Genomic DNA, 25,493 nt, shown 5'->3' with positions numbered 1-25,493 from the left:
TCACAAGGAGAGAGCCGCGAGGAAGTGCGAAAGCAGGTCACTGGAAGCACCCCTCGGAAAGAGACCCGCGGGTTCCAGCTCAGGCGCTGGGCGACAGCGAAAGCGGTCTATAAAACAAGGATGACTTCAGGGATTTAAGAGGAGGGGAAAAAATCCAAAGACAGGACTGGCGACGGGGCCATGATCTCACCCCAGTGAGGAAACGCCTTCCTTCCATCATCTACAGCGCTGATTAAAGGAGGAGAGGGGGTAGCAGAGAGGGGACCAGAAGGAAGGAAGAGGGCAGGGCATCGGCAGGACTGGGGCTAAGGAAAGAACATTTTCTCACCACTTAGGCTGCTGCTGGACCTCAGGCTCCTTCCACAGAGACACTGCAGCATATGCACTCCTTTCTTCAAAGAAAGCTCAAGAATCTTCATGGAGAGCGCGTGTGTGGGGTTGGTCAACTCCCCGCCCACCTCCGCTAATTGTCCAACCAAAAGGCGGCCTGCCTGGGGAAGCCGGGTCCCAAAGCCATGGTGCGCGCGTCCCGGGCGCACAGCGGTTCGCACGTCGGCCGGGCCGGGGCCGGGGCCGGAGCCGCGGCCGGGGCCGCGACTGGAGCGCGGCGGGTGCGGGGCCGGGGCAAGGCTGGGAGGAGGAAGCGCCTCCCGGCTGGGGCAGCCCCCGGGGGAGCGGGAGGCGCGGCCACACCCCAGCGGGCTCGGCCGCGACACTTTGGGACTTTCCCCAGGAGGAGGCGGGGCTGCGGGCCGGAGCGCACCGGCCGAGCGGAGGACGTCGCCGGGGCTTGGTGCCCTCTTCCAGGTGCGAGCGCAGGGAGGGACGAGGGCGGGATCCCCAGGGGCCCTGGCACCCTGTCAGCTCCTGTTCGCCGCGTGGGGCGGCGAGTCCTGGGCGTCCGCCTCCCCGGGTGCCCCTGCCGTGCGGGGCGGAGAGGAGAGGGGCTCCCAGGGCCGGAAGGCAGCGGTCCCGCGGGCTGCGCGAGGGCTGAGGGCGACTCCGGCGTGGGAATCCGGCGGAAGGGAAGCGCCCGCAGGAAGGGCTGGACCCGGGAGGCTGCCGAGCGTCAGAAGCGACTCCGGGGAACGGGGGTGGGGTGGGGAGGCGGGGATGTGGAGTGAAGAAAGCTCTAGGGTTCGGGCGCCCGGAGAGAAGGGGTGCCTAGGCGTGGGCGGGGCACTGAGGTGGGAGTCTGGACACCAGGGTTTTCTGCTCTGTGACCTTGGGTAAGTCCCACACCACCCTGGGCGTCACTTTTCCCCTCCGTAAAGCAGGGCGGGGAAGACGGTGCAGGACAGAGAACTGGCAGCTGCTTGATGGTCCCCGGGCTTCCCAATCTCCTGGAAAAGCTGAGCACAGGTGCCATGGGAAGGCGGGTGCAGGTAGAGTACGGGGGGGCCAGAAGGGAAGGCCCGCGCACAGAGGCCTTGCTGAACGCTGTAAGGAGAGGCAGGTGAGGCGGGAAATCTGAAAACAATAGCGGTGTTTTACTTTGACGCAATTTTCTGTCAGGCACTGTCTCTGCCAATTGGCCCCAAAGATGAGCAGCGAGCTTCCCTGTGGTTCTAAAGGTCTCGATTTTTCCCTCCCCTCAGCAGCAATTCCTTTGACTTCCCCTTTTCTTTTATTTTCTTTTCTTTCTGTTTCTTCTCCCTCCCCTCCTTCCTTTTCCTTTCTTCCTTCCTCCCTCCCTCCGGGCCTCCCTCCCTTCTCAGAGGCTGTCAATGCCCTTTTGGAAGTCTGATGAATGAGGCACCAGGAATGCTGGTGTTGCTACCAGATTCCATCCTATCTGGAATTTCAGAGGAAGAAGGGACCTTACAAGACACAGCAATACAGCAAGTGGTTAAAAGTACAGACACTGACAACACGCAGTGGAAGTGAAAATTTCAATTAACTGTGTGACCTTGAACAAACCTCTTAACTTTTGTGCCTCAGTTTCCATATCTTTAAAAGAGTTAATAATACAGTAGCATCTACACCTTGTACCCTTTATTGAATGTAAAAAAAAACTCAAAGTAAGTACTGTAATAGTGTTAGCAGTTATTATCACATAGCTTCCAACCTACAGGGTTTTCCATCCCTCTCACTTTCCCATGAATGTCAGCATCCATTCCAGTGTCCACATCTCTGCTTGCACAGTTCAGGTAATAAAGGACTCACCAGCTCCCTAGGTAGTTCATTGCACAAAACCTATTGGAAGATTTACCCTGACATTGAGCCAAAAACTTATTTGACTGTCTTTCTACCCATTGTCTCCAGGCTACCTCGTAGCTGGTTAGCTCTTCCTAGCAAGAGAGTGAAAATTGTTTTCATCACCCCTTTCCTCTTTCTGTTCTCCAGGCTGATCCTTCACAGTTCCTGTGGGGTTCCCTGGAGATTTAAGCTTAAGGTTGTAGTTGACTGGAAAAGTTAAGTCTCTTCCTCTTTCCTCTCAAAGGTGATGGAAGAAAGAACATCAGGAGGGTCTTTTGAGCTGTTAGCCACCACTGGCTCCACATTCTCTTTCAGAATTGAGCTTCAGGCAAGGTCATTTGGGGTGGTTACAAGACTCAAAAAGATATGTCCAGGCCTACCTTCCTGTGGGGCTTCCCTGGTAACTCAGCTGGTAAAGAATCCACCTGCAATGCAGAAGACCCCAGTTCGATTCCTATGTCACGAAGATCCCCTGGAGAAGGGATCGGCTATCCACTCCAGTATTCTTGGGCTTCCCTAGTGGCTCAGCTGGTAAAGAATCCACCTGCAGTGTGGGAGACTTGGGTTCTATCCCAGCATTGGAAAGATCCCCTGGAGAAGGGACTGGCTACCCACTCCAGTATTCTGGCCTGGAGAATTCCATGAACTCTATAGTCCGTGGGGTCTCAAAGAGCTGGACACAACTAAGCAACTTTTACTTTTCACTTTTTTTCACCTTTCCTGGTAGCTCAACTGGTAAAGAATCCACCTGCAATTCAGGAGACCCGGCTTTGATTCCTGGGTCAGGAGTATCCTTGGAGAAGGCATAGGCTACCCACTCCAGTATTCATGGGCTTCCCTGGTGTCTCAGAGGTAAAGAATCCGCCTGCAATGTGGGAGACCTGGGTTCTGTCCCTGGGTTGGGAAGATCCCCTGAAGGAGGGCATGGCAACCCACTCCAGTATTCTTGCCTGGAGAATCCCCATGGACAAAGAAGCCTGGCAGGCTACGGTCCATGTGGTCACAAAGACTTGGACATGACTGAGCAACTGAGCACACACACACCTTCAGTCACCCCTTAGTCCCCTTGTTGAGTGCAATCACCCCAGTTCTGTGGACTCCACAGTCCTGGAAGAACTTGCTAAAGCTGGAGAGGTAATGAGCCTCAGGGCAATCTAGGCCATGGCCCTTGTCGTTCTAATCTCTGCGGGGATTAGTGAGAAACTTGGCTTATCTGGAGATTTTACCGGTAGAAATTCCCCATGGAGGGAGAGATAATTAGCAAAAGGAAAACATCTAAAAATAGTCCTTCCTGCTGCAGCAGAGGCAGAGAGCTTTCCGGTAGAGCTCTTCTGGTCTGGAACCCAGTGCCCAGAGCTATTTTATACTTTAGGAGAGAAAAGCTATTCCTTGAAACGTAGCAAAAGAATGGGAACTTGAGGACAGCAAGCAAATCACTGTCTGATTTAAAACACTCATGACGTCTGGAGCATCAATTTTCATATTCACAATAAGCCTCTCTGCCTACCTGGCAAGGTTGTTGCAGGGATTCAATGAGATGAAACGTGAAAGAGCTTTGATGATTCTAATTATCTTTGCAAGATGGAGTGCTCTTGTCAACTCCCCTGGGTTCTAGGTGCTTTCTGATGGTCTAACATAGTGACTCTTTTACTTGATTAAAGAAAAGCTTTATGTGTGAATCTTTTGTCTCCTCAACAGAACTATAAACTCTTAGAAAACAGGGCAGGAAAGCCACATCTGTCACAGTTAACATTCAGATGGTCAGCTGTCTTGTTTCAGTGACTGTCACAGTGATTCTTATGGCCAGGTATACTCATCACATCATAGTAGTTTAAAAAAAAAAAAAGAACTGGGGGATCACACTTATAGATTTGTGTGTGTGTGTGTTATTGAACTCTCAAAAGAGTTCAGATTAAACCAAAGAAAGCATATAACATTTCAATGCAAAATATTTTCTTACTATATAACATGGATATTTGATCAAAGTAGGTATAAAAGAGAATTGATCAATGGAATTGTATTACTTAGACTTAGCTTTACAAAAAAATAAAGACTTTTGCGCTTATTAGATTTTCATGTACATGCTTGTTAAAACAGCTGCTAAGGTGACATCCAGTTTCACAGTCCACAGTCAGGCATGTCGATGCAGTCTTCCTGAAGTATACTGGGCAGATCTTAAGAAGACTGCATTTTTAAATATACCATAACATCCAAAAGCAAGACAAAACAAGCAAATAGCGGTAGCCAGGAAAGAGGCACATTTTAGTCTAACCAAAACTTGGACATTGTCTACTTTCTGTGTGTTATTCCATAAGCAAAAGTCAAATTTTTTTACTAGCAATTATATTTTTAATTTTAAATTAAAGACATGTAATAACCAAATTTTAAATTATAGTATCTGTCTCTAATTAAAAAATTTTAAGTTAGATACTCTGTTTTCTTATTGACCTTGGACCAACTCTAGCAAGTAACTCACTGGTGTGATTTCAAAATGAAATCATTAATCACTTTCTGAGAGGGATTGGGAAATCTGATACATAATGATAAGTGAACGTATTTAAATTCTTAGTATCTAAAATTTTCATTTTATGGAGTTATTTACTCACAGTTTGTAAAAGTTAATAATTATATGAGGAAGTTCTGAGATTTTTAAGTGGTGATTTATCTAAAATATTTCTGTTCCTATTAAACATTGGAATTTGTTGACTCTTGGCATCAGCTGTTTAATTAATCAGTGTGTTTATCTGTTTGGAAGTCTACATTGAATCAGTAATAGCATACTAAGAACATTGCCAGGCCTGAAAAATTTTAATGAGTGTATTTAATGGCAAAATGTCTGTCAAAAGGAAAGCAACTCTATTTAAACAAAGAAACCAAACCAAACCATAAACTGAAGCATGAAAACCAGTCTGATAGCTAATGTAGTATCTTTGTTCTATGATAAATGTCTAGATCACTGACTGCCAGGGTAAAAACTTGGTCTGCATCTCATGTCTTTAGAAATACCCTCAAATCCAGTTTTGATAGGCAAGGCAACTGTCAGAGACTGAATCTTTGTATCTCCCTAAAATTCATATGTTAATTTCTGACCCCTAAGGTACTGGATGGCATCACCGACTTGATGGACATGAGTTTGAGTGAACTCTGGGAGTTGGTGACGGACAGGGAGGCCTGGCATGCTGTGATTCATGGGGTCGCAAAGAGTCGGACATGACTGAGCAACTCAACTGAACTGAAGGTATTGGGAAGTGGAGTCTCTGGGAAGCTTAACCCTCGTGAATGGGGTTAGCGCCCTTTTGAAAGAGATCCCAGAGAACTTTCTCTCCCCTTTCACTATGTGAAGACACAGAAGATGGCTATCTGTGAGCCAGGAAGCAAGCCCTCACTGCCACTGGATCTGCCAGTGCCTTGATCTTAGACTTCTTAACCTCTAGAAATGTGAGAAATAAGTATTTGTTGTTTAAGCCACCTAATCTATGGTACTTTTGTTACACCAGCCTAAACAAAGATAGCAACAAAATCAATCTTATTAGATGTGACAAAAACAGTCATAGGCACCAAACTTATTTTTTAATGACATATACGGTCCAATTAAGTTAAAATAACTTTTGTTTTCAAAAAAGCAAATGCATGAGTTTTTTGTTATCTTCTTCCTTTGTTCTTTTTTATTTGTTGTTCTTCTATTTATTCTTTTCCTCTAAATTTTCTATTTTGAAATAGAGACTTACAGAAAAGTTACAAAATAATAGAGTTCATGCATACTCTTAATTCAGCTTCTCTTAGTATTAACAACTCACATAACCAGTGTAAAATTACCAAAACCAGAAAATGTATACTAGTACCATGCTATCAAATTAACTACTTGCTTTATTGAACTTGCACCATTTTTTTACCCTAATGCCCTTTTTCTGTTCCAGGAACCAGTTAGATTCCACCTTGTACTTCGTTGTGTATCCTTAGTCTCCTTCAATCTTCGGCAGTCCCTCAGTCTCTCCTTGTTTTTCAGTACTTTGAAACTTCTGATAAATATTGATCAAATGTTTTGTGGAATGTCTTTCAATTTGGGTTCATGTAAGCTGAAACTCCAATACTTTGGCCACCTCATGCGACGACTTGACTCACTGGAAAAGACTCTGATGCTGGGAAGGATTGGGGGCGGGAGGAGAAGGGGACGACAGAGAATGATATGGATGGATGGCATCACCAACTCGATGGACATGAGTTTGAGTGAACTCCGGGAGTTGGTGATGGTCAGGGAGGCCTGGCGTGCTGTGATTCATGGGGTCACAAAGAGTCAGACACGACTGAGCGACTGAACTGAACTGAATGCTATCTAAATGATTAGTCTGCCTTTACTGATTTTCAGCAAGAATGCTACAGAAGTGATATATCCTTTCCAGTACATCATTATCAAGAGCTGTGGCAGTGGTTGGTAGTTTAGTCGCTAAGTCATGTCCGACTCTTTGCGACCCCATGGACTGTAACCTGCCAGGCTGTTTGTCTATGAATTTCTCCAGACAAGAATACTAGAGTGGGTTGCTGTTTCCTTCTCCATTGGATCTTCCCAACCCAGGGATTAAACCCGTGTCCCTTGCATTGCTGGTGGATTTTTTACCAATGGAGCTACCAGAGAATCCCTATTAAGGGCTGCTGCTGCTACTGCTGCTGCTAAGTCGCTTCAGGCGTGTCCAGCTCTGTGCGACCCCATAGACGGCAGCCCACCAGGCTCCACCGTCCCTGGGATTCTCCAGGCAAGAACACTGGAGTGGGTTGCCATTGCCTTCTCCAATGCGTGAAAGTGAAGTCGCTCAGTCGTGTCCGACTCCGCAACCCCATGGACGGCAGCCTACCAGGCTCCTCCGCCCATGGGATTTTCCAGGCAAGAGTACTGGAGTGGGTTGCCATTGCCTTCTCCCTATTGAGGGCTACATGATGTCAACTAGTGATGTTAACATCAATCACTAGGTTAAGACAGTGACTGCTAGGTTTCTATCTGTCAAGTTGTATTTTATTTTCACTTACAGTTGATAAATATCTTGAGGAAGAAACTCTGAAGCTGTGCTAATATCTTGTTTCTCCTTAAACTTTCATCCACTGTTAGCATCCATTGGTGGGTCTTACTTGTAGTAATTATTACTGAGCTGTTTTCCTAATAGTGGCTTTGTATTTTCAAGATTCTTTTTATTGTAATGGGAATTCTTTTGCAAGAGCTGTCCATTCTCTCCCACTTACTTATTTATTCAATTATTTATTTATTACAGTGTGATCTAAGGAATATTTATCTATAGGTTATAATCTAATGGGCTTCCCTGGTGGCTCAGACAGTAGAGAATCTACCTGCAGTGTTAAAGACCAGGGTTCGATCCCTGGGTTGGAAAGATCCCCTGGAGAAGGGAATGGCAACCCACTGCAGTATTCTTCCCTGGAGAATTCCATGGACAGAGGAGACAGTCTGTGGACAGTCTATGAGATCACAAAGAGCTGGACACGACTGAGAGGCTAATACACATTTTATAATCCAATATTACCATTATTTATTTTGTGACAAATTGTTTCAACTTTAGCCTTTAGGAGATACTTCTGGTTGACTCTGGTGTCTTGTTACTAGAAGTTCCTTAATTTTCTTGCATCACAAGATATTCAAAGTTTATCTTTTATCTTCTTTTATTGGAATTAGACTAATGAGTCTAATTCTTTTTATTGGAAAATAGTATTTATGAATCAAACTCTGGGTGCTAAGTGTGCCCATTTTTACAGGGGTGTCATTGATCCTAGATTCTCTCAATGGAGAAAACTGGGAAGTATATGCATATAAATAACCCATACATATACATGCAGCATATTTATTTCTATATATACATCCCCCTTTGGAGACATCTATATGTAGAAATATCTATGTGTAGATGTATCTATACGGAAATGTATAATAGATATCTATAAATAATAAGTGTAGATATAGATGGCTAATGCGTATGATTGCAATCCATCATCACAAGTTTCATTTTAGTCTTTTCCCTTTCCTTTGTAACTTCTTTTCCCAACAGTGAAAAAATTGTATTATTTACAGTATATTCACTTATTCATTCAACCCTCGTATACACTTAAAGTAGTTACATAATTCCTAACCAGAGTAACAGATTTACTACTACAGTACAGGATGTATGCACATTTTTTTGTCTTTAATCTTATATGGTCAAAATATTATTTTTGATTTGGTTTTTGATAGATTTTTCTTCTCTTCTGCATTCTCTTTAGTGTAGTTTAGGTATTAATTTGCAGTCCAATTAGATTCATTTGTTTTTTCTTATCTTCTATATTGGTTTATTTTAACTATTAATAAAATTAATTATATTTAATTACTTTATTATTTGAGTATGTAAAACCTGCTATGTTTTGCTATGATTCTAAGAGTCAAAGCTACAAAAAAGCATACTCCAATACATTTTACACTCTCATCCCTCCTGTCCTATTCCCATTTCCTATTCCCCTTCTTTCCACTCCTTTTCCAACAACCCCTTATAAGTAACTGATCTCTTTAATTTCTGATATATGTTCCATAGGTTTCTTTTGCACAAAAGGGCACACACTGTGCTATTTTGTGGCACTTAGATTTTCAATACTTTTCTATTAACAAACATTACTGCAATAAATAACTTGTGTAGCATTTTCTTATTGCTAGAGGTATATCTTCAAAATAGATTCTAGAAATGAGAATGCTGAGTCAAACAGCAAGTATGCAGGTAGTTTTCTTAGCTACTACCAAATTTCTCTTCAGAAGCTTGTGTGAGGGGGGCCAGTCCCACCCACCAGCACAGTGCAGCAGCCGAAACAGGAAGGCCGATGCTTCTCACATAGGAGACACCCCCTTGAGAATCTGGCTCTGGTGACCAGGAAGGATTCCGCTTCTGAGCCCCACAGGACATCTCCTATAAGGCCACACCTTCAAGAATGTAAGAGGTAGCTGATTTACCTGACATATGGAAACAAGCAGAGAGAAGTAGGAAAAATTCGGAGAAACTGGAATACGTTCCTGTTGTATTGAAAGAAGACAAAACTTTAGCAAAAGAACTATGTGAAGATAAGCAGGCTACCTGATAGAGTTCAAAGTAATGGTCACAAAATGCCCACCAAACTCAGAAGAAAGCTGGATAAACTGCATGAGAACATCAACAAAACATAAGAAAGTATGAAAGCAAAGTGACAATTGAACAGAAAAATACACAACAGCTGACTGGATGAGGTAGAGGGACAAATAAGCATGCTAGAAGATACAGTAGAACCCACCTAGACAGAGAGCAGAGCAAAAAATAACTTTAAAATGCAAAGTATCTTCAAGGATGGTTATGACATCATCAAGCAGAATAACGTTCACATTAGAGGGTCCCAGAAGGAGAAGAGAGAGAAAAGGCCTAGAAAAATTATTTGAAGATGTAGTGACTGAAAAGTTTCTTAATCTGGGGAAGGAAACAGAAATCTAGGTCCAGGAAGCCCAGAGAGTTCCATTAAGATGAAGCCAAAGAGACATGTACCAAAGACATGTTATAATTAAAATAGTAAAAGTTAAGAATAAAGAGAGAGTCCTAAAAGCAGAAAGAGAAAAATTAATTATGTACATGGGAAGCCCCATAAGGCTATCGGAAGATTTTTCTGCAGAAACTTTATAGGCAGAGGGAAGTGGTGTTACTGAAAAGGAAAAGTGCTGAAAGGAAAAAACTTCAAATCAAGAATGTTCTACCCAAAAAGGTTAATATTCAGAACTGAAAGAACAATTTAGAGTTTCCCAGATATGCAAAAGATAAAGGAGTTCATTACCACTAAACTAGCCTTACAAGAAATGATAAAAAGACTTCTTTAATCTAAAAAGAAATTACAGTAATTATTAGTAATAAACCATGAAAGTAAAAACCTCACAGGAAAAAGTAACTAATGGTAGTGGATCAATGATGTATAAAGCAAGCATGAAGGTTAAAAGACAAAAGTAGTAAAATTTAAAATATAATAATTAGTTAAGGTTTATATAAAATAACAAGATGTAAAAATGTGTCATAAGTAGTATAAAATGGGAGTGAGGGCAGAGAATTAATATACAAAATTTTGCTGCGCATAGCTCCGACACTTTGAGACCTCATGAACTAGAGCCCACCAGGCTCCCCTGTCCATGGGATTCTCCAGGCAAGAATACTGGAGTCGGTTGTCATTTCCTTCTCCAATGAAGCTTTGAAATGTATTCAAATTTCAGTTGCTACCAACTTAAAACAGTTATTTTTAAAGGATATTACATGTGAGCCTAACAGTAACAACAAGGAAAAAACTTACAGTAAATACACAAAAGAAAATGAGAAAGAAATCTCAAAATAACACTAAAGAAAACCACCAAAACACAAGGAAAGAGAGAAAGAAGAAAGGAGCACAGAGTAGCTACAAAACAGCTAGAAAACAATTAACAAAATGGTAATAGTTCGTATTTATCAACAATTACTTTGTAAATGGGTTAATTCATCAATCAAAAGACAATGAGTGGCTGAATGGATAATCAAGACCTGTCTGTTGTTTTTGAGAGACTTACTATTAAAGTAAGGGCACACACAAATCAAAAGTAAAGAGGTGGAAAAAGATATTCCATGCAAATTTTGTCCATATCAGACAAAATAGACTTTAGAACAAAGACTGTAATAAAAGTCAAGAAGGGTATTATATAATGATAAAGGGATCAATATAGTAAGAAGACATATAATTTACAAATACAGATGTACCCACTATAGGAGGACCAAAATAGAGAAAGAAAACATTCATACTTATGAATTTCAAGGAAGTAATGTTTGCTCATTTATCAAAACTCATTACCACAATAGGGTCACATTTCCAAATAGGTGTCCTCAGTCCTAACACCTGAACACTTCTCTGATCCTAAAAATCCCACAGATTCTTTCAGACCGAGGACAAATGCCATCAGTGCTCTCTCTGAAAAATTTTCTCTGATGTATTCTCCCCTGTTCCCTCAAATCAATCACAATTTCCTTTGAGCTCCTAACACACTATAGTCCCTCTACCATAGAATTTATCTTATTCTGCCTGCCAATGTATATATTCCCTAAGAGATTATGGGCACCTTTACCTAGACATTTAAGTATATCTCTCTTTAATTATTTTATATCTTAGTACTTAGAACATGTAATAAGTTTATTAAATATTGATGAAATAAAATTAATATTAAATTAAAGTTAATACAAAATATTAATGTCTATTAATATTGATGAAATAACATAGAGACTGTTACTGTGAACTTTCCATTGGGGAAAATGTTTTCAGCTGTACATTAAATTAGAAAACAATAACCTACAAAGAATTTAAAGATATGAGCATACAAGAGATATAATGCACTTTCAAATATGTGAAAAGTCATGAGTCACTCATAATAAAGAACTACAGGGGAATAGATCAAAATAATGGAGTGAGAGAACACTGAGCTCATCTTCCCCGTGAACATATCAAAAATACAGATACACAAGGAGCAGGTCTCACTGAAAACTGGAGACTAGCGAAAAGACTCTTCTACGATCAAGACTATAAGGAAGATAGACAGGGAGTTGGGTAGGAAGGGAAGAGAAACCAGCAGCTCGGGACCCATGCCCCTTGGAGGGGACACAGTAAAGGAGAGGGACCTCACAGACTCAGAGGTCTCCCTGAGCTGAGAGGTTCTAACCACATTCTGGGCACTCCAGGCCTACGACCTGACTCCAGAAAGATGAGTCTCCTTAGCTGGCTTGAAAACCAGTGGGGCTAATTGAAGAGCTGTAGGAAACCTAGAGTTCATTTGTGAAGAGTGTGCACACACTTGTTTATTCCCAGGAAAGGGGGAGGAACAGATTGAAACTGCTCAGGGCTCTGGCCAGTATCCCGCGATTGCCCCAGTGTGTGTCCGGGTGCCTTTAGATCTGGAGCAGCTCCCGGGTAGGGCAATGGCTTGCTGCCTTGCCAAGGAGACTGCACATATGAGAGGGACAGGGCCAGCTGGGCCCAGCACTTCATCTGAACAGGGTGAGGGCAGCCTTTGCTGGTGTTCTTGGCGGCAGTGATCAGAAGCTCTCTGGAACTCTGACTGCTGTGCCAGGACCGTGCCAGGACCATGCCATTGCCTGCCCTCGCCCACACCAGGCACCCAATCAGGCCCTTCCAGCTCCGGCAAAGCTCCCCTCTGGTGTAAAGGTGTTGTTGCCAGGAGAGGGGGAAGTGTGCACCCAGAGAAAAGAGAATCAGCTCAAACCTAACCCTCAAGGCTTCTGCTCCAGCACCACAGGACCTTCCTTCACCCCCTACTGGATGGTGGCAGCCACTGAGAATAGGAAGAACCCAGCTCACACCAGTTCTGGCTTCCATCACTTCATCTCCAGTCCCACCTCCCAGCAAAGTGATAACTGCATCACACCCCAGGGGAAGATGTGATACATGCTCACTCCTCATCCAGCTCTGCCACAAAAGTCACTGGGCACACACAGCCTGCAGAGGGATGCTCCCACACAAGAACACCCCTCAAAACAGGAATAGGTAACTACTTCATAGAGACAGAGGAAGTTACACAAACTTATAAAACAGAGGAGTTTATTTCAAACAAAAGAACAAGAAAAAAATCCTGGGGAAAAAAATAATAAAACAGAGATAAAGAGTGCAAAGCCTTAGTAATAAATATACTCACTGAACTTGGGGAAAGAACAAATGAACACAGTGAGAAGTTTAACAAGAAAGCAAAAAATATAAAATGGAACCAGTAAGAACTAATAAATAAAAACATATTAGAAGGGAATAACTGCAGACAAGGTGATACTGAGGAATGCATAAGTGATTTGGAAGGTAGGATGATTGAAATCACCTAATCAGAACAGCAAAAAAAAAAAAAAATCAAAAGAAAAAAGGGAGGACAGTTTAAGAGACCTCTGGGATAACATCAAGATATTAACATTTGCATCATAGCAGTCCCAGAAGGAGAAGAGAGGGACAAAGTGTTAAAAATGTATTTGATGATATTATGGCTGAAAAATTCCCAAACCTGAAGAAAGAAATAGATATCCCAGGTACAGAATGCACAGAGTCCAAACAGACCCATATGGGGAGCTATCATAATTAAAATGACAAAAGTTAAAGAGAAAATTCTAAAGGCAGGAAGAGAAAACAATGTCTCACATACAAGGGAAAACCTTTGCACCTGATAGAAACTTTGCAGGACAGAAAGGAGTGGTATGATATATTTAAAGTGCTGAAAGGGAAAAACCTACAATCTAGAACACTCTATTTAACATGGTTATCTTTCAGAATTGAAGGAGAGATAAAGGACATAGACAAGCTCAAACTAAAAAGTTCATCAATATTACAAAATTGGACAGTCTAGAAGAAAACAGGTGGTACTAGTGGTAACGAACCTGCCTGGCAGTGGAGAAGACATAAGAGACTCGGGTTCAGTCCCTAGGTTGGGAAGATCCTCTGGAGGAGGAAATGGCAACCCACTCCAGTATTCTTGCCTGGAGAATCCCATGGACAGAGGAACCTGGGGGACTATAGTCCATAAGGTCGCAAAGAGTAAGACATGACTGAAGTGACTTTGCACACACGCACATGAAAACTGGGCAGCTGCATGTAAAAGAATGAAATTATAACACTTTCTCACACTGGTATACAAAGTAAACTCAAAATGGATTAAAGACCTAAAGGTAAGACCACCAAAACCCATGAAATTCCTGGAATAAAATATAGGTAGAACACTCTTTGACAAAAATCTTTTTGGACCTGGCTCCTAAGGCAAATGACACAAATGGGACATAAAGATAAATACTGTATGTTATCACTTTTATGTTTAAAATAATGAAACAAATGAATAAAGATTACTAAACAAACACAGACTTACACATAAAAAGAACAAACTAGTGGTTACCAGTAGGAACAGGGAAGGTGGAGGGGCAAGATACAGGTAGGGGATGAAGAGGTACAAACTACTATGTATAAAATAAATAAACAAGGATATATAGTGCAGCACCAGAAATAGAGTCAATGTTTTATCATTTTAATGAAACATGCACTAAGTCACTTCAGTCATGTCCGAGTCTGTGTGACCCTAAGGACTGAAAATCGCCAGGCTCCTCTGTCCATGGGATTCTCCAGGTAAGGATACAGGAGTGGGTTGCCATGCCCTCCTCCAGGGGTTCTTCCTGACCCAGGGATCGAACCCGCATCTGTTAACATCTAACCTGCATTGACAGGTGGGTTCTTTACCACTAGCACCACCTGGGAAGCCCTAAAGGGAACAAACATAATCTATAAAACTATTGAATCACTATGTTGTATATCTGAAACTGATGTAACACTATATATCAACTACACTTCAATTAAAAAGAGAACTACAAAACATACCAACAATAAGATACTATCTTCTAATTACTCAGATGTCAAAGATGCCAGTATTTGAGAATCCAGTGTACAAGAGAGAATGGAAAGGAAATGGTTCTGGGGCTTATTAACCATGAAATATTACCTTCCTTCATACACAGTCTCTGCTCAATACATAAGGAAGGTCGATAACTAGCTGCTAAATTGAATGAATATTTCACCCAGCGTTGTAGGTTACTTTCAAGACTGAGTTAACTCTATACTGCAGTTCATCTGCAGATAAGGCCTTAATCAAATGTATTATAAACTTACGTGGAAATTATAAACAAAAACAACTTGTGTCCTGCATTCGATCCTTCCTGAAAATAAATTACACACCCACCTAATGATTTCAAGCATAAGAAAAATAAAGGAGGTCTTGATAGGAGTGAAAGGAAACTCAGACCAGAAGAAAAGCAGCATTTGGAACAGTTTCATTGGCTAATCTAGCACAATCATCCTGGAAGACCAACAGACCAAGACCTAGGAGAGAGGATTCTGTAGTACCCATCAGAAATGTCTCATACTTCCACACTGCACAATTGTTTCCCTTTCTGGTTTGACAGGTTAATTATCAAATAATGAAAAATGGAAAGATCAGAAATACCTGGTTTCTATAGCTTTATGCAAGTACCCAATCCTTTGGATATGTAAATTTTGGGATAAAGCTTCCAGTAGCTAGAACTAGATAACTTTCTTTGGTATCTGGGCCTGTGTAAATGTTTCATTTAGATTCAAATATTATTTTCATCTTAGAGCTATGTTCTCTTTGGATCCATTTCCTCTCACTTGGTGGAAAGCACAGTGGACAAGACTTGTACTTTCAAATCAGAATGGACCTGGCTTTATTTCTTAGCCCAGACATTTAATAGGTGATGTCACTTCTCCAAATTAAATTTTTTCTCATTTGCACAAGGGAGGGGTATTAATAATAAAATAAAATAAATGTCTTTATATAGAGCCTGCCAAAGAGTGCTCAATTAACGGCGGTAATGATAGTGGCAGTGCAGGGGGTGATCACTTTGGGAAAACTTTGCTATTAATAATCTTTTTCAACTTAAAGACATATTCAGCAACAGCAACATTAATCATCTGTTACGTGAGGTTATTTCTATAACTTCTATGCTACATGCTATATAGGTAATTAGGAACCATTTTTGTTTAAAGAAAGAAACTTAGAAAATTGGATTTTTAGAAGAAAGGTTTTAAGGATTTTTGCTTCATCAAAACTCTAAGAAATGATTGCTAATGGACATAAAATTTCATTTGGGGTTGATATAATGTTCTGGAATTAGACAGTGATGATGGTGGCACAGACCTGGAAATATATAAAACCACTCAACTGTACACTTTACAGGGGGTGAATTTTATAATATCTGAATCACATCTCAGCTTTTAAAAATTCTATAAAGAAAATAATTGGGCCTCCACAAGATGGTGTGTCCGTGTGTGCTCAGTCACCTCAGTCGTGTCTGACTCTTTTCTACCCTATCAACTGAAGCCCATCAAGCTCCTCTGTCCATGGGATTCTCCAGGCAAGAATACTGGAGTGGGTTGTCATGCCCTCCTCCAGGAGATATTCCCCACCCAGGGAATGAACCCAAGTCTCCTGCATTGCAGACGGATTCTTTACCATTGAGCCACCAGGGAAGTCCATCAAGATGGCATATAACTACAAAATTAATTTAAGTGATAATTCCTTTTTCTCTTTCCATTTTAGTTGCCTTTCTTATTTGGATGGAAGGCCACTCCAAGTCCTACAGATTATAGCTGTCAATCTTTACAGTGGTCTCACAGGAAACATTGGAGATCTCAGAGCCGTAAGTTCCTCAGCTCAAATCCCAGTGTTACCAGCTGAGCGTGTTGAACCAGAGATGAACTTCTCTGAGCTTCCTTTTTCTCATTTGTAAAGTGAGGTTAATGACCTGCCTTGAAGAGTTGTTGTGGCAACAAAATATGAAAGAAATAAAGGGAAAGTGAGGGTTTTATGCAGAGTTTAGCACTTATAGACTCCTCACAAATAAGAGCTTCTTATTTCCTTTATCCCAAGATCTTCGATCTGATTCATAAGGATTGGAACATTTCTATAGGAGGTTTTTAAAATCAGGACATGGTATAATCACCCACTGGTCATTCCTATATATAAAATTTATAATATGTAAATGTAAATATCTTTCTTAAAGATGGATTCTAAGGCTTTAAGGTTATTAACAATGTTTCAGAATTTGATACTTGGCAAGCAAAGAAATGAAGAGAAAATTTGGAAAATCAGTCCCCCTTCCATTCTCCACCACATGCCTGATGCGTCACTGACACCTCGTGCTGAGGAATATAAGTAGCTTCTGCTTAGGAGGAGGTGTTAGCATGATGCCCGCTTATTTGGAGAGTGTTTTTTTTGTTTACTTATTTGTCATTTTTAATCCAAGGTATCACTCAGCATTAGGGCTAAATTCTGGGTTAGCAAGCACCAAAATCATGCCTTAACCAATTTATTAGTCAATAGGTTCCGTTCCGTTCTGTCGCTCAGTCGTGTCCGACTCTTTGCGACCCCGTGGACTGTAGCCTACCAGGCTTCTCCGTCCATGGGATTCTCCAGGCAAGAATACTGGAAAAGACCAACATCAAAGGTGAAAAAACAGCCAGCACCAAGATTTCAACTGTTACATATACGTTAAATATATATATATATGTATACACACACATATATACACGTGCGTAAAGGAGTTTGTGAGCATAGACAAAAAATGTGCCCGTGGCTACTGCCCACTGTGAGTACAGTGGTTACTGGCAATTGAGGGGGCAACAGAGTACAGGGTTTCCCCAGTGGCTCAGCGGTAAAGAACCGCCTACTACCAAATGAGGGTTCAATCCCTGTGCCAGAAAGATCGCCTGGAGGACGGGATGGCAACCCTCTCCAGTATTCTTGCCTGGAGAATCCCATGGACAGAGGAGCGTGGCGGGCTATAGTATAATGTATGTAAAGCTAGAGACATAGTGCCTGGGGAACACTGAAACACTCAATAAACGTTATCATTGATTTCTATTCCTGCATCTTTGCGTTAAATTTTCTACAACTATTGTTGAAGACTTTTAAAATCAGAAATAAATATTTATTTGTTTAAAAAAAATCAGCATCTTTTTATGTTTATAAGTAATTTTTTAAAGTTATTTTTAATTGGCAGATAATTGCTTTACAATGATGTATTGGTTTCTGCTGTATATAAGTCTTTTTTTTTTTAATTTATTAGAATGGCAAATACTCTTAAGGTCACAACATCAACAAATACTTCTTTCATGACCCAATGTATGTGCTTCATTCTTGGATCTTAGTGAAAGCCATAAAATGTTTGTAAAGATGCTATTGTTATTTACAGTTCTTCTGAAGTCAAATGGAGAAATTTTCTAGAAAAGCATCAACTATGGATTGGACAGAATTTCCTGATTCCCTGCACAGACTTCTAGGGATTGATATACCACTTCTACTTCCAGAAAGTGGATTAAGCAGTATCTCCAAGGCACTACCAAGTACTCTTTTTGAAAAGTGTACCAGTTCACAGTTTTACTACATATGCCTACCAATGCTTCCAGCCCCTCAAATGACATGTTTAAAAATGAAAATAAAATAGATTCTTATTCCTGAGGTTCTAGGGTCAATTTTTACAAGCTTAGGAAATGTGCGAGATCAACCAAGTACAAGATATTCTAAGAAAAAAAAGACTGAGATGGGTAATTTCCAGAGTCAGTTTTTTAATTCCCAAACTTTTGCAGCCTCACACACACACACAGACACACCACACACATATACATCCTTAATTTTTCAATTCATTTTCCTAATCTAATTAGAATACATTATTGTGAAGGGAATAAGAACAGAAATAAATAAACTACTGCTTCTGATGGGGTTTTGTGGTTTCCCAAGCAATTTTTGCATTTTCAAAGCAGTCATTTAGGGACATCAAACCTGGGCAAGACTTATGTGGCACAAGCTGTATTAGCAGGCTTCATTCACAATCTTAAATTGTTTTCTCTAACCCTATTTCTCCAAAACACCTTCACAAGGAAATAAATAATGGATGTATATATCTAGTTTCGAAAGGTATTTCATCTGACATTATTATCTTACTCAAAGGAAAATATCCCTAGTTTCACAATTGTTTGGGGAAAGAAATTTAAAATAGTGTGTGCTCAGGAATACAAACAACTTTTGATTTAAAAAAACTGTTGAATATTTCATTCCCTTCTTCAAAAGCTTATTATGGTTTCTTTATAGCCTAAAAAAGAATTTCCAACATCTTTATCTTGACATTCAAAAACTGGCACAATTGTTACCTAGCTTTCTGTCCACAGCTTCTCCAGTATCTCATCACATATAATTACTTCAAGTTCACAATTCCATATCTGAAATACCTATCACTGGGTATGTATTGTAATTTGGATTTTGAGGACACAAGGTGGTATTTTTAAAAAGTAGTACTGCTACTGCTACTGCTAAGTCACTTCAGTCGTGTCCGACTCTGTGCGACCCCATAGACGGAAACCCACCAGGCTCCCCCTTCCCTGGGATTCTCCAGGCAAGAACACTGGAGTGGGTTGCCATTTCCTTCTCCTATGTGTGAAAGTGAAAAGTGAAAGTGAAGTCGCTTTCGACTGGTAGGACTGCAGCCTACCAGGCTCCTCCATCCATGGGATTTTCTAGGCAAGAGTACTGGAGTGGCTTGCCATTGCCTTCTCCGAAAAAGTAGTACAGTGAATGTTTAAAGTATTAGCAAAATCTCTGTATGTTGGAGCAGGACTTATAATAAAAAAGCATTGATATTTCTGCAGCAAAATTTACAAAGATTCTCATAAGTGGAGTAAGTAAAGATTATAAACAGCCCCGTGTCAGTTCAGGTCAAGTTGTGCCACCAAGTAAGATTGCTGTAACTTAAGAAGGAAACGATTTTCAGAGCTTCTCAGAAACTGTGGAGAATGGGTTGTGAGCCTGCGTGTGCTCTACTTGAACACAGATCTTTGAACTTTTGAGCTTTTGTTAATTTTCTTTCTGTAGCCAAGTAGATCCTATGTATCTCTGCTAATTTATTCAACTCCATCATGGGCCAGTTCAAATATCAACTCTTCCACAGAGCCTGAGTCAGAAGATTCATCCTCCCTCTCTTGTCTGCTGTTTATTTCTTCCTCCACACGAGAAATTCCTTAAGAAACAACCCTGTGTTTGCTTTGCCTCTGCATACTGGGATGCCTAGCAGTGTATTTTCCTCAAAAGGGTAAATAAATTGATTAAGCAAGCCTACCCAAAACAAAACTATTGACAAAGCAAGCATTATGATGTATCTCTATTTCTCTCTATAAACCTGGATTTTTACAAAATGAGCAGTTTCTGTTTTTTATTAAACTAGTTTTACTCAGAATCTATCTTTCTGATTAAATATTTTCTAGCAAGGCTGAGAAATGACAACCCACTCCAGTATTCTTGTCTGGAAAATTCCATGGACAGAGGAGCCTGGTGGGCTACAGTCCATGGGGTCACAAACAGTCAGCCACAACTAAGAAAAATAATAAGCAGGATAGTAACTAGCTTTCATTCGAGTTCAACTCTGAGTAGATTTCAAAGATATCAATTTTAGATTAGTGTAGTGCTAAGAAAATATAAGTTAAAAAGTTAACTCTCTCATATATTACACTCTTTATTCTTCTATAATTATTTAAGAACATTTGAATTATTTCCAGAAGCAGGTTTTATGCTCTTTAGTGGGTTAGAAATGTATCTTCTTAGTTTGTATTCTTCTTAGTACTCTACAGACAATCGAGGGTTCCTTAATGAATTAACATATGAATAATAATTATTATTATGGATAAAGATAAATAATTCTTAAATATTTAGGTGAATGGAATAACTATTTTTCCAATATTGGAGTTTAGAGAACATATCTCCAAACATAAATTGTATCCTATTATTTAAATTTGAGGGGATACAATGTAGTTCCTTTGAGTTCCAGCTTAACTTTAACCTTATGCTGTTTACGATCTTATAGTTTATTTTGGAAATTTAGCTGACTGTAATATGAAATGATAGTTTGACTCCTTTTGTAATAAAAGATTTATTGGGATATTTAAAAAGGGGACAAATAAGAAATGAATAAAATATTTCCCATAATATGAATAACAATAGAAACAGCATATTGTATATATTTTGGCTATGAGGGTTGAAGAATAACCCTAAATAATTTCTATATCACAAGATTAATAAATCAAATATGTATTTTCCACTTATGGTATCATTTTTCACATGGAATAGTTGTATGATATTAGGCACAAAACTAAGCTTCATTTGGAGGGTATTAAAACAGACAACCTCTGTGATCTGTTTCAGTTGATGAGTCTGTAAGTCTGGGTAACAGCTCAACATCTCTTTCTGGAACCGTCACCACAATTACTTTGTCTGGGCTTTGACTTTTCCTGCTCCTGGGGACTGGATAGAAAGTCAGATGAAGAAACTTGAGGACAACCTGAATCCCCAGTGAGCAGATACCAAGACTCACAATGGATCCACCAAAACATGTCTGAAGAAAATCCTACCCTCCGTCCCCACCTAGTAGAAATGACCCCGTGATGATCAAGAAGACCTGATCAGTGTTCTGATCAGCAGCCTGCAGTGTAGCACTGCATGACATTCCCGTGCCAACAATAGCTGTCTGAGGAAACAAATACTACCAGTTGCCCCCTCGTGTAGGTACAACCTAACACTGCACTCTAGCCCCACAACTACATATGTATAAGCTCTAATTATCGAGACAAGTATATCAATTCATCATGACAAACGCATTTTCCCTGGCACTGAATTTCAGGAGAGATTTACCACGCGCATACACAGTAAAAGGGCAGTGAGAGTCTTAAAGCACACAGTCTTCAACAGCAATTTTGGAATAATGTTCCAATAAATGAGGAAAAATCTTTCCTACATGACCATTGCCCTTTTTTCTCCATAGATAACCCTTCACAACCATGTACATACCTTTCATGAAATCTTTACCTTCTAGCTAAGTTGTGAATCCTGTCCCACTGCTATCCTTAGTGCTGGGCCCTGCCTAGAGGAAGATGACCAGGTGACACCTACTTCCACTTCATTGACTATGCTAAAGCTTTTGACTGTGTGGATCACAAAAAACTGTGGAAATACTTCAAGAGATGGGAATACCAGACCACCTTACCTGCCTCCTGAGAAATCTGTACATGGGTCAAGAAGAAACAGAACCGGACATGAAACAACAGACTGGTTCCAAATTGGGAAAGGAGTACATCAAAGTTGTATATTGTCACCCTGCTTACTTAACTTACATGCAGAGTATGTCATGTGAAATGCTGGGCTTAATGAAGAACAAGCTGGAATCAAGATTGCAAGGAGAAATATCCATAACTTCAGATATGCAGATGACACGACCCTTATGGCAGAAAGTGAAGAGGAACTAAAGAGCCTCTTGATAAAAGTGAAAGAGAAGAGTGAAAAAGCTGGCTTAAAATTCAACATTCAAAAAACTAAGATCATGGGATCCGGTCCCATCACTTCATGGAAAATAGATGGGGAAACAATGGAAATAGTGAAAGATTTTATTTTCTTGGGCTCCAAAATCACTGCAGATGGTGACTGCAGCCATGAAATTAAAAGACACTCGCTCCTAGGAAGAAAAGATATGACCAACATAGACAGCATATTTAAAAGCAGAGATATTACTTTGCCAACAAAGGTCTGTCTAGTCAAAGTTATGGTTTGTCTAGTAGTCATGTTGGATGTGAGAGTTGGACAATAAAGAAAGTTGACTGCTGAAGGATTGATGCTTTTGAACTGTGGTATTGGAGAAGACTCTTGAAAATAGACTTCAAGATCAAACCAGTCAATTCTAAAGGAAATCAGTGCTGAATATTCTTCATTGGAAGGACTGATGCTGAAGCTGAAGTTCCAATATTTTGGCCACCTGATGGAAGAACTGACTCATCAGAAAAGACCCTGACCTGGGAAAGATTGAAGGCAGGAGGAGAAGGGGATGACAGAGGATGAGTTGGTTGGATGGCGTCACTGACTGAATGGACATGAGTTTGAGCAAGCTCCAGAAGTTCGTGATGGACAGGGAAGCCTGGCATGCTGAGGTCCATGGGATTGCAAAGAGTTGGACACTTCTTAGTGACTGAACTGACTGACCAGGTGACACATATTAAAGAAATTGGAATTGTAACAGCTAGAGAAATTAACTTCCAGAAGAAAGTAAAATCATCCATAATATATCCAGAGAGCTCTTTCATAGACAAAATATTATTTAATTGTTCAATGTGGCAGTCCCCCAGCCAACTTAGGGCAAGATTTTAAGGAGATAATTCTCAATTCGATATCAGAAAATCTTTCTTTCCTTCCATCCTACCCACAGTTGAAGTTACTTGTTTCTGCTCTTAGTGAGCTTCCTATCACCATCAGAGAATATTTAAGCATTGGGCAAAGGAATTTGAACCACGTGGCTACATTCTCTGAGATAAATTAGGTCTCAGAGATTTTGACAAGAAAAGTGGTCCAACCAGACTGACTCAAGGCATAGGGATCTATATGTCCTGAACAGAGTCTACACAAAGAAAACAGAGAAAAGCTTAACATTTATCTAACTTGAGGTTGGATAAAATTAGTTAGCTGTAGCCATTGCCTCCTAAATGATGAAAAGAATAGTATAGTGGAAAAAACTCCTGACCTTTGAGTCTGGCTAACTTGGAAGGAAAGTTATGACCAACCTAGACAGCATATTAAAAAGCAGAGACATTACTTTGCCATCAAAGGTTCGTCTAGTCAAGGCTATGGTTTTCCCAATAGTCATATATGGATGTGAGAGTTGGACTATAAAGAAAGCTGAGCGCAAAAGAATTAATGCTTTTCAGTTGTGGTGTTGGAGAAGATTCTTGAGAGTCCCTTGGACTGCAAGGAGATACAACCAGTTCATCCTAAAGGAGATCAGTCTTGGGTGTTCATTGGAAGGACTGATGCTGAAGTTGAACTCCAATACTTTGGCCACCTGACTCATTTGAAAAGACCCTGATGCTGGGAAAGATTGAGGGCAGGAGGAAAAGGGTAAGACAGAGGATGAGATGATTGGATGGCATCGCCAGCTCAATGGACATGAGTTTGGGTAAACTCCAGGAGTTGGTGATGGACAGAGAGGTCTGGTGTGCTGTGGTTCATGGGGTCGCAAAGAGTTGGACACGAGTGAGGGACTGAACTGAACTGAACTTGAATTCAAGTCCTGGTTCTGTCATCCTATTGTGTGATCTTAGACAAGTTATATAACCTCTCTGAGTCTCAGCTGTGTCATCTAAATATAGATAAGAACTCCTTATCATACAAAGATGGGCTCGATAAAGTACAGAAATGGTATGGACCTAACAGAAGCAGAAGATATTAAGAAGAGGTGGCAAGAATACACAGAAGAACTGTACGAGAAAGATCTTCACGATGAAGATAATCATGATGGCGTGATCACTGACCTGGAGCCAGACCTCTTGGAATGTGAAGTCAAGTGGGCCTTAGAAAGCATCACTACGAACAAAGCTAGTGGAGGTGATGGAATTCCAGTGGAGCTATTTCAAATCTTGAAAGATGACACTGTGAAAGTGCTGCACTCAATAGGCCAGCAAATTTGGAAAGCTCAGCAGTGGCCACAGGACTGGAAAAGGTCAGTCTTCATTCCAATCCCAAAGAAAGGCAATGGCCAAAGAATGCTCAAACTACCACACAATTGCACTCATCTCACACACTAGTAAAGTCATGCTCAAAATTCTCCAAGCCAGGCTTCAGCAGTATGTAAACCGTGAACTCCCAGATGTTCAAGCAGGTTTTAGAAAAGGCAGAGGCACCAGAGATCAAATTGCCAACATCCGCTGGATCATGGAGAAAGCAAGAGAGTTCCAGAAAACCATCTATTTCTGCTTCATTGACTATGCCAAAGCCTTTGACTGTGTGGATCACAATAAACTGTGGAACATTCTGAAAGAGATGGGAATCCCAGACCACCTGACCTGCCTCTTGAGAAACCTGTATGCAGGTCAGGAAGCAACAGTCAGAACTGGACATGGAACAACAGACTGGTTCCAAATAGGAAAAGGAGTACGTCAAGGCTGTATATTGTCACCTTGCTTATTTAACTTATATGCAGAGTACATCATGAGGAACGCTGGGCTGGAAGAAGCACAAGCTGGAATCAAGATTGCCGGGAGAAATATCAATAACCTCAGATATGCAGATGACACCACCCTTATGGCAGAAAGTGAAGAGGAACTCAAAAGCCTCTTGATGAAAGTGAAAGAGGAGAGTGAAAAGGTTGGCTTGAAGCTCAACATTCAGAAAACAAAGATCATGGCATCTGGTCCCATCACTTCATGGGAAATAGATGGAAAAACAGTGGAAACAGTGTCAGACTTTATTTTTTGGGGCTCCAAAATCACTGCAGATGCTGATTGCAGCCATGAAATTAAAAGACTCTTGCTCCTTGGAAGGAAAGTTATGACCAACCTTGATAGCATATTAAAAAGCAAAGACATTACTTTGCCAACAAAAGTCCGTCTAGTCAAGGCTATGGTTTTTCCCGTGGTCATGTATGGATGTGAGAGGTGGACTGTGAAGAAAGCTGATCGCCAAAGAATTGATGCTTTTGAACTGTGGTGTTGGAGAAGACTCTTGAGAGTCCCTTGGACTGCAAGGAGATCCAACCAGTCCATTCTAAAGGAGATCAATCCTGGGTGTTCATTGGAAGGACTGATGCTAAAGCTGAAACTCCAATACTTTGGCCACCTCATGTGACGAGTTGACTCACTGGAAAAGACTCTGATGCTGGGAAAGGTTGGGGGCGGGA

The 25,493-nt window shown here is 40.8% G+C and overlaps 1 protein-coding gene and 1 pseudogene across 3 annotated transcripts in view; one reads left to right on the top strand and one right to left on the bottom strand.

Moving 5' to 3' along the window:
* FGF12 (fibroblast growth factor 12) overlaps positions 1 to 25,493 on the bottom strand; it is a 638,357-nt gene that overhangs the window by 430,564 nt on the left and 182,300 nt on the right. Inside the window, exon 1 of one of the 2 annotated variants that reach the window (XM_055407850.2) lies at positions 329 to 462. The exons of the other annotated variant lie outside the window; for it this stretch is intronic. Within the exon in view, the coding sequence (XP_055263825.1) occupies positions 329 to 419 (91 nt within the window). The 5' untranslated portion in view covers positions 420 to 462. Of the gene's footprint in view, positions 1 to 328; positions 463 to 25,493 lie in introns of those variants that run through there. 2 annotated transcript variants of the gene reach the window in all.
* LOC129544419 (uncharacterized) lies at positions 334 to 6,637 on the top strand (annotated as a pseudogene). The gene is made up of 3 exons (XR_016037905.1): positions 334 to 807; positions 2,927 to 3,051; positions 5,297 to 6,637. The product of XR_016037905.1 is annotated as an uncharacterized LOC129544419 (transcript).

The sequence above is a fragment of the Moschus berezovskii genome, chromosome 1 (genome assembly GCF_049115385.1).
Source record: "Moschus berezovskii isolate FMDL1 chromosome 1, NW_MosBer_1.0, whole genome shotgun sequence".
Classification (NCBI taxonomy): domain Eukaryota; kingdom Metazoa; phylum Chordata; class Mammalia; order Artiodactyla; family Moschidae; genus Moschus; species Moschus berezovskii.
This window is presented reverse-complemented; position numbering and strand designations above follow the sequence as displayed.